The sequence below is a fragment of the Sporisorium graminicola genome, chromosome SGRAM_12 (genome assembly GCF_005498985.1).
Source record: "Sporisorium graminicola strain CBS 10092 chromosome SGRAM_12, whole genome shotgun sequence".
Classification (NCBI taxonomy): Eukaryota; Fungi; Basidiomycota; class Ustilaginomycetes; order Ustilaginales; family Ustilaginaceae; genus Sporisorium; species Sporisorium graminicola.
The window spans coordinates 887,902-902,357 of NC_043722.1; the positions used below are offsets into that span (position 1 = coordinate 887,902).

A 14,456-nucleotide genomic window follows, 5' to 3' on the forward strand; every position below is an offset into this window, starting at 1 on the left:
GCCGGGTTTCGGCCCATCGCCGATATTCACTGGCTCGTCACAAATGTCGGCTGTGACTCTCTGTCGTCCGTCAAGCGACTCAGGCAGGGCGATATGGAACAGCCAGCCAGGGACAATATGAAGGGTATGAATTGTATTGTTCAGGAGATCATCTCGAACAAACTGCTCATTGGCTTTGTAGATCGATCAGCTAGCTGCATTGGACGAACGTTACGGAACTCGTCTCTGCGTCGGTATCCCTATTCTTGTTTGGAAGCTTGTGTGTCGCCGGCAGTTGCAACTTGATCGCCACCTTGGGAGGAACCTGTCTCGTCCTGCTGATGCTGCGAACGGAAGAACTCCCACTCTTCCCTTACGGTACCGTCGGGAAGCTTGCACATGCCCATCTCGTTGCCATCCTTGTCCCGGACGATTTCGAGCGTGCCACCCTGTTGAATGCAGTATTCGCTAGCGGGATTGGCAATTTGGATCATTGAGGGCGACCTTAGGTAGACCAGAGCAAGCACCGCTACGATGGTGAGTGCGGCGAGTCGGAAGGAAGAGTTGCGAGGTGCCATTAGTGAGGCTAGGTGGTGGACGAAAGTCGTCAAGAACGCGCAGTAAGTCTAGTGTTTACATTTGTGCTGCCTACTGTATATGGGCCCTGACAACACACGCGCCAACGCAGCCACGTAGGCAACAACAGGCTTAGCGCAAGGAAATCGACCTTGGCTGCTTCTCACCCCGTCCTTTGCTTCGTCTTGGCAATCTCGCGGGTTTGTGCCGACGCCATTAGAAGCTTCCATCTGGCGTAGGAAAAAGCCATACAGCTCGCTTATGCCTGACCCAATGATAGCATCGAAACCGGAGACAATCCATCGTATCTTGACGCTCTGCCCTTCGGACCATCAGAAAAGCGAAGCTCAGTGCACAATTGTCCACGCCCGCCTTCTCGTCGGCCGCTATTCCTTGAGATCACAATTTGCCGTCTGAATTTGGGCCGGGTCGATTCGTATTTCTAGTGCGTGATTCTGCGAGAAAATTCACCGAGAGAGTCGTGTTCGGATGGCCCGGTTGGAGTGTTCTCTGTTGGCGCCAGATGTTTCAACTTGTTCTGCCAAAAGTGCACAGGGTGCAGACTCGGCTCTGCACAACCGAATGCGCATCCCAATACGTAGCATAGCCCGAGTTGGACCGTTCATTGCAGAGTGCGCATCAGCCACGGGGGTCGCGCGACTTTCCAAACCCATCTTCTACAGCCACTTGGATCTCTTTCCATTCAGCTCGTGATCCTCCGTCAACAATCTATCTGTCCCCTCCATCACCACCACGGAGCACCAGCGCCTGAACATTCAAGCAAGCGAACATTCAAAACCTTCTCACGAGTGCTTGCTGCCCGTACACTGGTTCTGCATCGTTCTCGATGTCTTAAACAGATACGTTCCTCAAAGGGTGACCCAGTACGAGCCTGGTTAGACGCTGGTCTTCTCTACCTGGACGGTCAAGCCACTTATGCAGTTCGACGAAAAGTCCATTGCGCTTGTCAAGAATAGCTCGATCAGTCTCGCACTGGTGTTCACATTGGTTGCCGTGTACGAGTGCTCTCTCGATCTAATCGCCTTTGGCCTGCTCGCCATCGCTTTCGTGCCGCTATCCGTATGGGCGTTAGACTTCTTTCCTTCCTATGTCTGGTTCAGGCTTTTGGTGCTGCTACACCCCATAATGCTCAGCCCGCTCGCCCTTGCCCTGACTGCCCTTCGTGGTCTCTGGTCCAGTACATAACCCGTGACTCGAATGGCAATTGCTCCGTCAGCTGTCAACCGTTTCTGGTTGCTGCATGGGCTATTTTAAACCTTGCTGCCATGATTTCAGCTCTCACCGTCGCCCTGGTCAAGTTTACCTGCGATGTGCTAGAAGCTCGACGCCAACGTCGAGACCAGTAGAGCACTGACTTCACTAAGTCTCCGTCGAGATATCAGTGTAGAGATTGTCGTCAGAAGCTTGTCCAAAGTCAATAGCGCTTGGCTCTGCCAACTCATCTCGTGAGCAGCCTCGCTCCTTCTGTAGTATTGCGCTCTGCTTCGTTATCACAAGACAAGGATCAGCACCGCGTGCGGATGTTCTGTACACCGATAAGTAGGACTTGATCGTCGAGGTGTGGCTGATCGTCCGGAATCAAAAGCAAACACGAGCGAATGGCTTGGCAGTCTTCCTCGTCGAGTGCGGAATCAATCACATAATCGCGAGCAAACCTGAACGGCGTCCAAGTTCTGGAACTGACCAAGGAATATTTCCAAGCGAGTTGCTTCGTCCGTCTGAGACTTGTGCCGACGTCTCGGCTTTTGTGCAGAGACTTGTGCAGCCAATCGTCTGGGGGCGCTGCTGGGGTAAGGTGGTGGATGGTGGGTTTTTAACATTCGATTGCTGGGGAGGCTCCTGCGAATACTGTATTCGTGGATCTCTAGATTTTGGCAGCAGTAAAATGCCTGCACTCAAGGTTTGGAGGTTGCCCACACACCAAGGTGTCCTTTTCACCACGATCAGCAAGCGACAGAGCTGAGACTATCCGACACTCTGCCTATAGCATGACGACAGCCACACCTCGCCCCTTTATCACACCAACCAAGGTCGCGCTCTTCATCACCTCGTCCCGGCCCTTTCCGGACGAATGGGTGCAAAGTCAGTGCGAAATAGCAGAGCGATCCGCAATAAGTGGAGACGGTCTCGACCTGGAACTGCATCTCGAAGTGATCAAGGGCAACTTCGAGGGCTGGACGCCCTTCAGGCTTGCACGCGACTACGTGTATCCTAGGCTTTTCGAAGAGCAAACAACATTCGCTTTTGTATCCTTTGTCGTTCTTGACGACAAGTCGCACGAGGACAAACAGTTGATGATTGTCGGCGTCCATCCGGACTCTTTTAAAGGAGCGCCACTCGAAATTGAAGCCACGAGCCGAATGGAAGCGGATTATGCCATTGATTTGCCTCTCACCTTTCACTACGGCCATCAAGCCATCACATCGTATCCTTGTGATCCCTACGACAATGAAGCAGAGCGAAACGCCGCCTGATGTTGCCATACAACGAGGATCAGCTTTCGAACAGCTTTTTCGACAACGCTGTCAGCCAGCTCTGAGCAGAGCAGGACCCTACGTGGGGCAGCAGCGACACTACAAACAAGCACGAGCCGAATACAGATTGTGCAAATGCTGCCAACACCAGGCATGAGATGATCGTGACCACCGCCAAGGCGCGCACCATGGGAGAGCCTTGCGGGCTCCCGAAGACTTGACAGGATCAGTGCACGAAACCCCGGCGCCACCTTGGTGATCCTTAGAGTAGGTCTGTTCTATGAAGGGGATGTCAACCGAGCTCGTGGTATAGCACCTGTTAGGCTGACCCGTCAAACCGCCTGGAATAAGCCGAGGCAGTTGGTGCTGTTGAACAGATGGACTCGCAGTAGTGGAGCGTTGATTGAAAAATTGACTATTTGAAAGACCCTTTGGAATACAGTACAGTACAGTACAGTCGCGTGTGCCTCTCTCGCTTCTTGCCACCGGCCAGCAGCCTCTCGTTAGGCGGGTGATGGTGAACCCACGTTTACTCGTATCTCGTATCTCCAAATGACTCGAGCTCAGTTCCGCGCCACTGGGCCGGGCCGTACATGCAGGAAATCAAGGTTTGTAAGCTTGTGTCCGGCTACATCTTCTCATCTCGAACCGCTCTTCGTCGAAACTGGCTTATGAACTACATGGTACTTGGGATCACTAGCAAGACGCACGCGTTCTCACACTGCCATCTCACTCATACCTTCGAACGCCCGAAGTCAGCTCGGTCATTCCTTTTATGAACGTGCGAGCTCGTGTGTCGACCACAATTCAGCCATCGTCCACCTCCTTGAAGCTACGATACCACAGGACCATCGCGAGTTATGAGCCCAGGCCAGATTCAAGATACCAACGATAGGGAGTTCGACCTGCCGGCTCTGCAGCCGAGCGAAACTTGCAGCTCGATCGATACGTCTGCATTGGTCCCCCCAATAGCTTCGATGGAGACAATTGCGCTCCGCCGCGTGACGGCCGACGACTGGGCCGCCTGGCGCTCCATCCGCCTCGCCGCACTTGCCGACGCCCCCGAGGCCTTCGGCTCGACGCTCGCCGACTGGCAGTGCGCTCCAGAACACCGATGGCGCTCCCGGCTATCGCTCCCTGGCGCCGTCGACCTGGTTGCGATGCAGGGGGACGACCTCGTCGGCATGGCCTCGGGTGTCCCGCACCAGGACGACCCTACAGTCGCCGAGCTCATTTCAATGTGGGTTGCACCGCCCGCCCGCGGGAGCAGCCTCGCCCGCCGGCTGATCGACACCGTCGCCTCCGCCATGGCCGAGCACGGCGCTGAGCGGCTCGAGCTGTCCGTCAAGCCGAACAACCACCGCGCCCGATGTGCCTACCTGCGGGCAGGCTTCACCGTGACAGACGCCCCCGGCGACCTGCTCCCCGACGGCCGCCACGAGCTTGTGATGCATCGCAGCCTCGTTGCCGAGCGAACAAACAACCAAGGGGCCGTGCAGGGTCGGGACGGTCAACATTGACGGTGGCAGAGCTGAAGTGACAAAGTATCGCAGCACTGTTGCTGCACAGACCGACCGATCGATTGCGTTCCACCCCCGGTCGCAAGTCGACTTGCGTGATGGTGGCCATGAAACTCGTCGAATTACCTGTAGCCCTCCCCTTTGCTAAGCGCGATAACCACGTCTTTGCTTTGCTGGATCGGCTACACTCTGCAGCTTGATAGCTTTGAGGACACCAGAAGACTCCGCGCTGTTCTATTTGACCCATCTTGAAGTCAACCGAACTCATCTTCTTAAATTTTTGACCGCAACTGCCAAAGCGCATATCATGGCCCTAGGACTTCAGGTTCACTGTAAGAAGGTCTGATCACAGCGCTTGTCACGCTGGGCGCTACCAAACGACCGATGATTTGGCGTTTCATGACATAGCAGCCTTTGCCAAGAATCTGTGGGGTAGCTCTTTTGCAGTCTTTTTCGCCGAGACTCAAAAGAACTCCTCGACTGCGGGAGACTATTCCGTCAAGCTGCGGGGGTTAGAAGGTCAAAGTCATACACGCTGCTCCTCTCTGGAATCGACTGACCCAGCGACCAGTTCTGCCGGGCTCAAGGGTTGCGACCACATCGTCCCGCCCTATGAGCATCCTTTTGTCGTGAGTACGTCCGGTGCAGCCAAGGAAGACAAGGTCACAAAGGCTTCCTTTGCTAATGTCCTCTGCGCGCTGAGCGCGTAACAAGCCCTGCGAGCGTGGGGGCGATCTGTCCCTGGCGTTGTGAGCGACAAGGCGTTCAAAGGTCTCATTTGCCAAGGCTCTCTCCGTGTTTGTCGACATATGATAGAAACTTGTGTTGAATATCCGGCAGAGAAGTTAGTCTACGCAAGTGATCAACGCTATGAATGTAGTGAGTGACTTTTGCAAGATCAATCCCAAGCGAAAATGCCGGCGTCACGAGCAAGAGCCCCAAACGCCGAGCCCTTGTCTTGAAACAGCTGAGTTGGTGGTCCAAACTCGAACGACTCGTCCTCTGCCTCGTCTGCATGGTTCTGTTTGCGCAAAAGCAAGACCTTGTCGCAACCCAAGACAGGACCGAAGCGATGAGAAACAATCAATGTGGTGATGCCCCCAAACGCAGTGGCATCTTGCAAAAGTTGGCGCAACAGTTCATCGCCTGCCTCGTCCAGGGACGCTGTTGGTTCGTCCAAGATCAACAAGGTGCCTCTTTCGCCGTCGTAGCTCGTGCGGATGGCTTGGCAGGCGATCATAAGTTGAGCGAGTGCAAGTAATTGCTTTTGGCCGTTGCTAAGTTGAATCTCGTCGCCCTGTACTTGGTCTAGAGGTGTATCCAAGCCGCCGAGTTTGAGAGCCAGGCTGTCCAACGAGACGCGCTTGAGAGCTTGCCAGAGATCCGAGTCTGCGGGTTGCGTGCGATCCTCATCGACCAGCAAACACAGGTTCTGACGTAGCGTGCAGCTAGAGATCACCACTGCCTGTTGAGGTAGCACCAATACACGCTTCCGCAATTCAGCCAAGCCGATGTGGCTTGCGTCGTCTCCATCGAGCCAAATCCTGCCGTAGGAAAGAGGTGTAAACCGTAGCAGCGCCGAGATGAGCGACGATTTGCCACTGCCGGTTCGACCGACGACGGCAACTTTTTCACCGGGTGTTAAGGTGAAGGACAGATCACGTAGAACTTTCGTGGGGATGCCCGTGTCCGGGTCGATGTGGTTGACACTGATGGACCGCGCGACGACGTTGGCGCCGACTGCGCACGCCGTTGCAGATGTAGTCGACTTGGTCTTGTGCGGATCAGCTTCCGCCTCTAGTGCTGCTACCTGCTGCAGACGTTCGATGGCAACCAAGCACAGTTCGAGTTGCGTCCACGCCTTGGTAAGCATAGTGATCGCCGCAGTCAGCATCATCAATTGTGTCAATCCAACTGCTACCCAGCCCACAGTGGCCTGACTTGAACCTCCCTCTCGCGCGCTGCGCTGTGCTAATCCAACGCTGAGGGCACAGAATGCAGTCGAGATACCAGCTACGATCAGGCCAGATACCAATGTCAACCAACGCATCAACGAAAGATTCAAGAAGAATGCCCTTTGACTGCGTGACACCAGTACCTCGTTCAGCCTGGCAAAAACCCTATGACCTGCAAAAGCGCGAATGGTGACGATGCCATCGATCGTTTCGCCAAACAACGTGTACAGTGGACTCTTGGACTCCAAGTCCAACTTTCGAATTTGCCCCGAGGTTTGCAGGTAGAAACTCTTGATCAGCCAAAGCGCTGGTAGCAAGACGGGTAGGATGAGCAAGAACCAAGGTGAGGCCAATGAGAGCAGCACCACGCTTCCCAGTACTACACCCAGGTTGGAAGATACGTTGAAGATCGCTTTAGTCATATCGTTGTCCGATACAAACAGGTCTTGACTGAATCGGTTCACAATACTTCCCGCTGAAGTGTTAAGGAAGTACGACAGCGGCGCAGCCAGAGTTGAAGCGAGAAGCAGAGAGTGCATCCTGTGAGCACACGATTGGGCAACGCGTACGAAAAGGTAGTAGATCTGTCCTGTCAAGGCCAACGAGTTGAGCGTGACCACAGCTGCGTATCCTCCGATCCACGCCCAGAGCTTGGAATTGGGGTGTCGATCGTTGGCGTTGGACCAGAAGTAGAGGTAAAGGTTGATCGCTGCAAGAGAGATGGCGGCGAAGATGCTGAAGCCGATGTAGGTGATGACACGACCACATCCGGCGGTGCGACAATAAAATTTGAATGCTGCCCATGGCTGCAGCTGCGATCGTGGGTGCGGCGCCTTCTTTTTGACTGCTTTGACGTCGTCGTTGCTTGGAGTCTTCTCGAGCAAACAGGGCGCGGTATCATCGTCGTGGCCAAGCGCCGATGTGTACGGCGGGAATGTTATGCTCTGACCTTCGTGGGCATATTGCACCTTAATCTGTGATAAGCTTTCACAAGTCTCCTTGTTCGAGCTAAGCTGGATCGACACATCTGGATGCAAACCAGGAGGAACCTTATGACATGCCAGCACAACCGTTTTACCGCCCAACAGCAACCTCGCCGCCTTCATTGTCGCTTCCGCCTGCTCTCCAGTGGGCCGACGTGCAAATAGGCGAGAAACAACCTTGGCACTAGTCGAGGCGTCCAATGCTGCCAGAGGATCGTCAAGCACTATCAGCGGACTCTTGCTATACAAGGCCCTCGCTAGCGCCACTCGACTTCTTTGACCGCCCGAAAGCTTGCTGCCTTGGGGACCAACAGAGGTAGCATCACCGTCGGGCATGGCGGAGAAATCATGCTCGAGGTCCAAACACCACTGCACTGCTTGGTAGCGGATGGCGTCATAGGGCGAGTGAAAGAGGATGTTGTCACGAATGGACGCGTCTTGGAGCCAGGCCGATTGTGCGCAGTAGGCTATTCCATGTACAGGATCGCGTTGGATCACAATGCTGTCTGAGTTGAGTGGAGAAACTTCGCCGAGGAGGGCGAGAAGGAGTGTGGTTTTGCCCGTACCTGTTGCACCGGTGATGCAAGCTACTTGGCCGCGGTTAATGACAAGGTCAACTTTGGAAAAGAGCAGCTTGCCACCACCACCACCAGCATTGAGGGTGAGGTTTCTTGCTACAACAATTGAACCGGTGCGATTTGCACTGTTGCCGTCAGCGTTAACGTCGCGATCTTGCTGCTGTGGTAGCTCGGGCTTGAGTAAGAAGTCGCGAATGCCGACTGAAGCGCCCAAGGCAGCCAGAATCATGGGTCCATACTGCGCCAGCAAGAACAATGGATTACGGAGCAACGTCAGCACCGAAATGACAGTGAACAGCTTGGTGGTATCCAGGGTCTGTTGTCCAGCCTTGCTCTGGGCGATGGCCGAGTAAGCGACCAGTGTTAATAGCGTCGTGTAGTTTTCCAAATCGTTAGCCGAAACCACCAACAAGGTTGCGACCCACATGGCCGCTTTGAACGCGGCCAACTCCACCTCTCTGAGCAAAGACAGGTGGTAGGTGATAGTGGAGAACCTGGATGAGAGCTTGATTGAAGTGATGTTGTTCATGACGTTTGTGACAGTCTTGACGCGAGTCTGCATGGCTTTTGTCCATTGCACGACGATAGAGCGCATTCGGTTACTGATATAGGTGGTGAGAACGATGCTGATCACGGTCATGACAACGGGGACAAGGAAAGCAAACGAGATTTGATCGTATGCTAGCCAAAGTGCAATGCCGATTTGTAGCAGAGCCGCCCAGATTTCGTGGATCAAGACGATGCCATTGCATACGCGTTCCATGTCGGCGCTGATGAGCGTAGTTGCGCCTCCGGCACCCGTCGAAGATGCAGCCTCGTGACTGAGTAGAAGAGATTTTTGATAGATGATGGAAACTAGCGTTCGACGAACTCTACACGCCGAGTCGTCAACGATCGACTGGTAGTGGGCTGTGAGCAGGGCTGTGAGAGAGTATACAAGAGCGTAAGCTGCGACGAGCCCCCAACCATGGTAGCTTGGTTCGGCAGCTTGCGGCTGAGTCGTGCTACGAAGGTAAGACGTGGTGCTTTCGATCAAGAAAGGTTGCACGAAAGACACGGCGATGAAAAGCAGTTTGGGTAACACAGGTCGAAGAAAAGTAAATCGAAACGTGTAGAGGACTGTCCAAGCGAGCGCATTAGGTTCCGGACGGCCAACACTTTTGGCGCAGACATGGTGCCATCTGCGTTGGAAGTTGTCAATGTCGGTTAGCACTTGGGCGGGATCGTCGGGTTGTTCTAAGTGGTCCAAGGTCAACTCTCGATTGCGGCCACGCCAGATGGTGGGCAGGAGCCAGAGATGAGCAGCGCGCGAAAGAACGCTCGCGGTAAGAGCCCGAGAAGGTTTCACGTCGGACAGCTGAGTGAGTTGGTGGGCGATGTTGTCGTCGTCTTGTATCGAGTTGGATCGACGTTGGTTCCAAGTGTGGATGAGCAGCGCTCGTTTTGACAGACACTCGACGGCCAAGCAGATAAGTGAGACGACGACGCCAACGAACGACACAGCAAAAGCTGCGGTTGAGACAAAGCCAGATCTTGCTAGACTCCTTATCCAGACTGCATCAAAAATGAGGCTGACGGCCAAGAAGACCACATTAGTGGTGCTAGGACGTGATTGACGACGCCAAAGGACGTGTGCACGTACTGCAAGAAGAGCTGCAGCTACTAGTTTGGCAACGAGGGCCGGTATGAGCAACCTGTACACGGGCTCGAGCGCGTTGTGCACTGCTTCTGTCGTCAAGAAGACGAAAAGGCGCACAAGCGCGATGATGACAAGTAGAGCGGGTGCTGCGAGCCTGAGCAGCGCGCTTCGAGTGCAGAGGTTCTTGTTTGGGCCCGCTGCCGTCGAGAGGTACTTGGGCTTGCTGCTCCCGGTGAATATAACGTCGAGAGACCCAAGAGCGATGTAGAGCAGCGCGGGCAGAAGCTGGAGGAAAACAAGTTGGAACGCAAACGTGAAATCGGCGCTGCGACAAAGTGAGGCGGGAGCTGCGGGCAAGATGCTGCCATCCTGATTGCAGAAGCGCATGCTTGGCCGCTTGTTTGCAGCAGCGGCAATAACAGGTGCAAATGCGAGGCAGACAGTCAAGGCGGACGTGGCCAATCCCGATGGTCTTGACAGCTGTATTTTGGACTGAAGCAAATCCAGGTGGACGAGGGAGGAAATATGAGATATGGGAAAAGTATTTGATGGGGTGCTTATAAGAGCGAGAGAGGGTTATCGTCTGTGCGCTAAAGATAGCCGGACATGGGAAGAAAAATGAGGTGCCCGACTCTCCCACACGCACGCGAGGCTGCAGGAGACTCAACAGTTGTCCATGGAAAAGAGCAGCAGCGATTCATTCGAGGCCAGACAAGCGACGTTCTAGAACGAACCCTGTCGGCTAGGGTCCGCCTTGTTTGACAGCAATTCAGCGAATACAAAGCAAATCAATACAAAAATCAGTCTATCCAATCCTTTGCAGATTTCGTGATGCAGCGAATTGCGGCCGAGCCGGAGCCAAGCTTTGATAATCGAGCGCGGGTCGACCCTATCACAGCAGTCACGGCTCGAGCCCTTCCGAAGTGCTTCTGCTTCATGCAAAGACTTGGCAAGGATTCTTCACCGTCGTTTGCTCTTGTGACTGCGCAAAGATTGGTGTGCATACGTCCCGGTAGGTCCAAACTTTTTTGTAGCTCGCAACAGAAATCAAAAGCCTGCGATCTTTTGGATGGGGCGGGCGGCCAAATATCTAGCACAGGCATCGCGCCGTGGAATCCATTATCGTCTACGTAGAGTCAATCATTTTGGCACTTCAACGAGATAGTTGCGACCTGCTCTCACTAGCTTTTGTGTATGAAGCACAAGAAAAGACTTGCACTTTATCTGCGACTGTGTTCTCATTAAGCACAGTAGCTGCTCAGCTCTCGAAAGATTGCTGGAACGAAGACAACCATGCGTATATATATATATATATCCCTTCCAAATTCAAGATTGACAAGGCAGCTTGAAACATTGATCGTCTACGAGACGTAGATACAGATAGCTACCTTCTAGGAAGACGCCATGGACGCTGGTAATCCCGAATCTCATTCAACCATGCCAGCGGAAATCGAGCTAATGGTCTCCCCTCATGAAGTTGAGGCGGTGCCAGGGATGTCAGAACTCATCGAGTCCATTCAATCGTATGTATCGCCTGCCAACTCCGCGAACCGCGCTGAGAATGTCGCAATCATCTTTGCGGCGGTCTTCAGTGCTCTCCGCGCAAGCGGAATTCAGGTTGAACGGACTGACAATCGATCTCAGTACTTCAGCTTCGTCTATCGCAATAAAGGCTATCGGGTAGGTCTGGTCCTTGACATTCTGTCGAAGTACTACACAAGTGGCTGACTCATACAACCCGCCTACAAAGATTCTACCGTCGGCAACATCCATCCAAACGCCAATTGCTGCAAAGCCTTCAGAGGTTCAAGAAGCAGCGAAGAGGCATCGGTGTCGTCGAGGATCGAAAGGAAAGGGTCAAACTAGAGCTCCAGCTCAAGAAGCTTGCACACGGCATACACTCTTCCTGCAGAAGCTGTTCAAAAAGCATCATACTGTTGGACGAGAACCATCGCTCATGCTCTGTCATGCCTCAGCTCGGCCTGCCAGCACCGCGGCTGAACATGAAGCTCAGAGCAATTTCGCTGGCGCTGCGGTAAGAGACGTGCTTGGTCAGCTCCTCGATCGAGAGATCGAACAAATGTCGGCAACGAAGAGGGTATACGAGGCTTACGCACAACTTGGCAAATGTTTTGTCAGGCTCGTTGCGCAAAATAGCGAAGGAACTCCACCGTGGCCTGAAACTAAGGCGTTCCACCAGGCGGGATTCGCGGTCATGGAAAGGGCGATGGAAGGGTGGTCACGAAGGGCTGAGCTGTCTCAATCATGTCTGATTAAGCGCCTCGAGCGAGCGAGAAAGATTGTTCTGCTTGAGCGATGCTTCGGTGAGCAGGTCCTTGACAGCGATGCCTTGACGATGCGTCTGGTGGACAAACCCACTTTCCAGGCTTTCTCGATCTTGTTACACTCGGCCATCGCCAGCAGCGACGAAGCCAACCACATGTCGGAAGGCCGGCCTGCAATTGTCGATCGAACAGGAGGTCCACTTTGAATGAAGCTGGCGACACAGTGTCGCTGCGACAAATCGAAGTAGCCGACAGTACAAAAATTTACTTCAACGCGAACAACCTCAAGAAACACCGCATTTTGACGAAGACCCTGCATGAATTTGCATTTTTGCTGCTTGCACGTGAACCCAGCGGGTTCCTCTCGACAGATCCACCTCCAAGAAGTCTCCTGAAACACAAGTGAAGTAGCGCGCTCAATTTAGTCGGCCTTTTGCTTGCGCCAAGCATACTTAATCTAATTGTTCTGGCCAGGGTAGCGAAATTTGCTCCAGGAAACTGAGATGTGAGAGGCCAAGCAGAGGTAAGAATTCAACAGACGAATCGCTCTATGTTTCGCTCGCCAGATTCTATTTTCAGAGCACTTCCTCTGTATCAGACGCGTCGTGACTGGGGTTGAACGAAAATTGGTCTTCGTCCCTACTCGGCAGCCTGGGCGACAGTAGCAGCGGCGTAAGGATCGTGACGAGACTCGTTGTTGTCGTACTTGTCCGATCCAGTGTTAAGCGGGAGAAGCTCCAACGAGCCCAGTGGGTCGGAAGTGCGTCTTGAGGTGCTGCGCGAGGTTGTCCGAGCGACCAAAGAACTTGCCGCACGCCTCGACGGGGCACTTGTGCGGACGCTCCTGCGTGTGCATGCGGTTGTGTCGGTTCAGATGCTCCATCCTCTTGAAGCGCTTACCGCAGCGGCAGACGTGCAGCTTATCCGCCGAGCTGACAATCAAAGGAGGAGGACCCGCATTGCGAACACGACCCCGAGGCGTAGTGCGTGTCACCGAGCCAGAGACACTGCAACTTCGGCCATGGAGCATCGAGCCGAAGCCACTGTCGTTGATAGGCGAGCCAAGCGAGATCATGCTGTTACTGCGGTGACTCGACATCTGAGGAGCGCTGTAGTAAGGATCAATGCCGGGCGACATCAAGTCGTTAGTAGGAGTGGTGGGATACATGTAGCTTGCCCTGCGACCCTCGACGGCCGAGGCGATCGACGACGAAGGCGTTGATGGGAACGAGGCGAAAAAAGAAGCCTCGGACGACGCCGACGAGCGAGTGAGCTGAGGCATGGGACTCGACGTGGGCGCCGAAGCGACCCTCGACATGACCGACGCCGTCATGCCAGCGGACGACATGTCAGGTAAACTGGATCGGTGCGGCTGGAAGCTCGGCGGGCTCTGGAAGTGATCGCAGAAGGCGAGGTCGGGCTGGAAGCTGGGCTCGTGCTTGTGAAGACCGTTGATGTCCGAGAGGCTGAGCCGAGGCGGCGTATTCTTGCTCAGCGTGCTCATCTCGTGAGGCGCATACAAGTCGCTGTGAACATGGTCGGCACTAGTGAGCCTTCGACGCGCGACCGCCGAAGGGTAGAAGGGCGAACTGGGGTTGGAGAAATCAACTCGGATCGAGTGGTCGAGTGTCAAGCTCGGAGAGTAGGATTGACCGGGAGTAAACACGCAGGAAGCGGGCACGAGCGAGGCACGGCCGGCCATGGAATGCTGTGGAGTGACGGGCACCTGGGCAGCGCGGAAGCCTTCACTGAGGTTGATGACCGACTGTCCCGAGAACGTGCCTGTCGAGGTGGAGGTGGGCATGGGCATGGGCATGGTCTCTTCCGAGCCGTCCGACTCGTTCATCCTTTGCGAGTGACTGAATAAGTTGGGCTGGGTATGCTGAGCGGGAAGCATCGAGACGTCGAACGAGTGAGCAGCTCTGCGCCTGAATGTCGACGGCGGAGGCATGTCGAGGCTGAACTCGTCCTGACCGTGCGAGAGAGCGAGCAGCGCAATGTGCTGCTCAGGCCGAAACGCTGCCTGATTGGAGTACGAAGCAGGCAGGTCGGCATGGCCGTACGTTCCGGGCGTGCCAAGAGCAAGGCTCTCGCGGCCAGACAGCGAGGTGAGCGAGCCAGGCAGGTTCATGGGGGACTCGCCCAGGGTGAAGGAGCGAGGCGAGTAAGATATATAGGCCGCCGAGTAATCTAAAGCGTGTTCGAGACTGAGACATGACGACGAGGCAGCCGAGCTGACCGAGCCGCGTCTGGCGCCATACGAGGACTGTGGCATGCCAGTCACATGAAGGCCGGTGAATGCTGGGATGGAGTGCGAGTGCGACATGGCGATCGAGTCGACGGGATGGTCCTCGGGAGAGAGGCTGCCAAGGAGGCCAAGAGAGTTGTGGCCAGGGTTCTGGACGTTGGACAAGAGCTGGTCAGCAGTAGCCAGTGAACCGTACAT

The 14,456-nt window shown here is 54.6% G+C and overlaps 5 protein-coding genes across 5 annotated transcripts; 2 read left to right on the forward strand and 3 right to left on the reverse strand.

The window, feature by feature from the left end:
* Positions 1-239: 239 nt before the first annotated feature.
* On the reverse strand, positions 240-557 carry EX895_001859 (uncharacterized protein; the record flags this gene model as incomplete). The annotated part of the gene is made up of 1 exon (XM_029882458.1): positions 240-557. The coding sequence occupies one exon, from the start codon at positions 555-557 to the stop codon at positions 240-242; it is 318 nt and encodes a 105-aa protein (XP_029741313.1).
* A 2,007-nt stretch (positions 558-2,564) lies between these two features.
* On the forward strand, positions 2,565-3,050 carry EX895_001860 (uncharacterized protein; the record flags this gene model as incomplete). The annotated part of the gene is made up of 1 exon (XM_029882459.1): positions 2,565-3,050. One exon carries the CDS (start codon positions 2,565-2,567, stop codon positions 3,048-3,050), a length of 486 nt encoding a protein of 161 aa, XP_029741314.1.
* A 1,160-nt stretch (positions 3,051-4,210) lies between these two features.
* Positions 4,211-4,570, forward strand: EX895_001861 (uncharacterized protein; the record flags this gene model as incomplete). Its single annotated transcript, XM_029882460.1, has 1 exon — positions 4,211-4,570. One exon carries the CDS (start codon positions 4,211-4,213, stop codon positions 4,568-4,570), a length of 360 nt encoding a protein of 119 aa, XP_029741315.1.
* Positions 4,571-5,468: 898 nt separating this feature from the next.
* On the reverse strand, positions 5,469-8,849 carry EX895_001862 (uncharacterized protein; the record flags this gene model as incomplete). The annotated part of the gene is made up of 1 exon (XM_029882461.1): positions 5,469-8,849. The coding sequence occupies one exon, from the start codon at positions 8,847-8,849 to the stop codon at positions 5,469-5,471; it is 3,381 nt and encodes a 1,126-aa protein (XP_029741316.1).
* A 3,882-nt stretch (positions 8,850-12,731) lies between these two features.
* Positions 12,732-14,456, reverse strand: EX895_001863 (uncharacterized protein; the record flags this gene model as incomplete). The annotated part of the gene is made up of 1 exon (XM_029882462.1): positions 12,732-14,456. One exon carries the CDS (start codon positions 14,454-14,456, stop codon positions 12,732-12,734), a length of 1,725 nt encoding a protein of 574 aa, XP_029741317.1.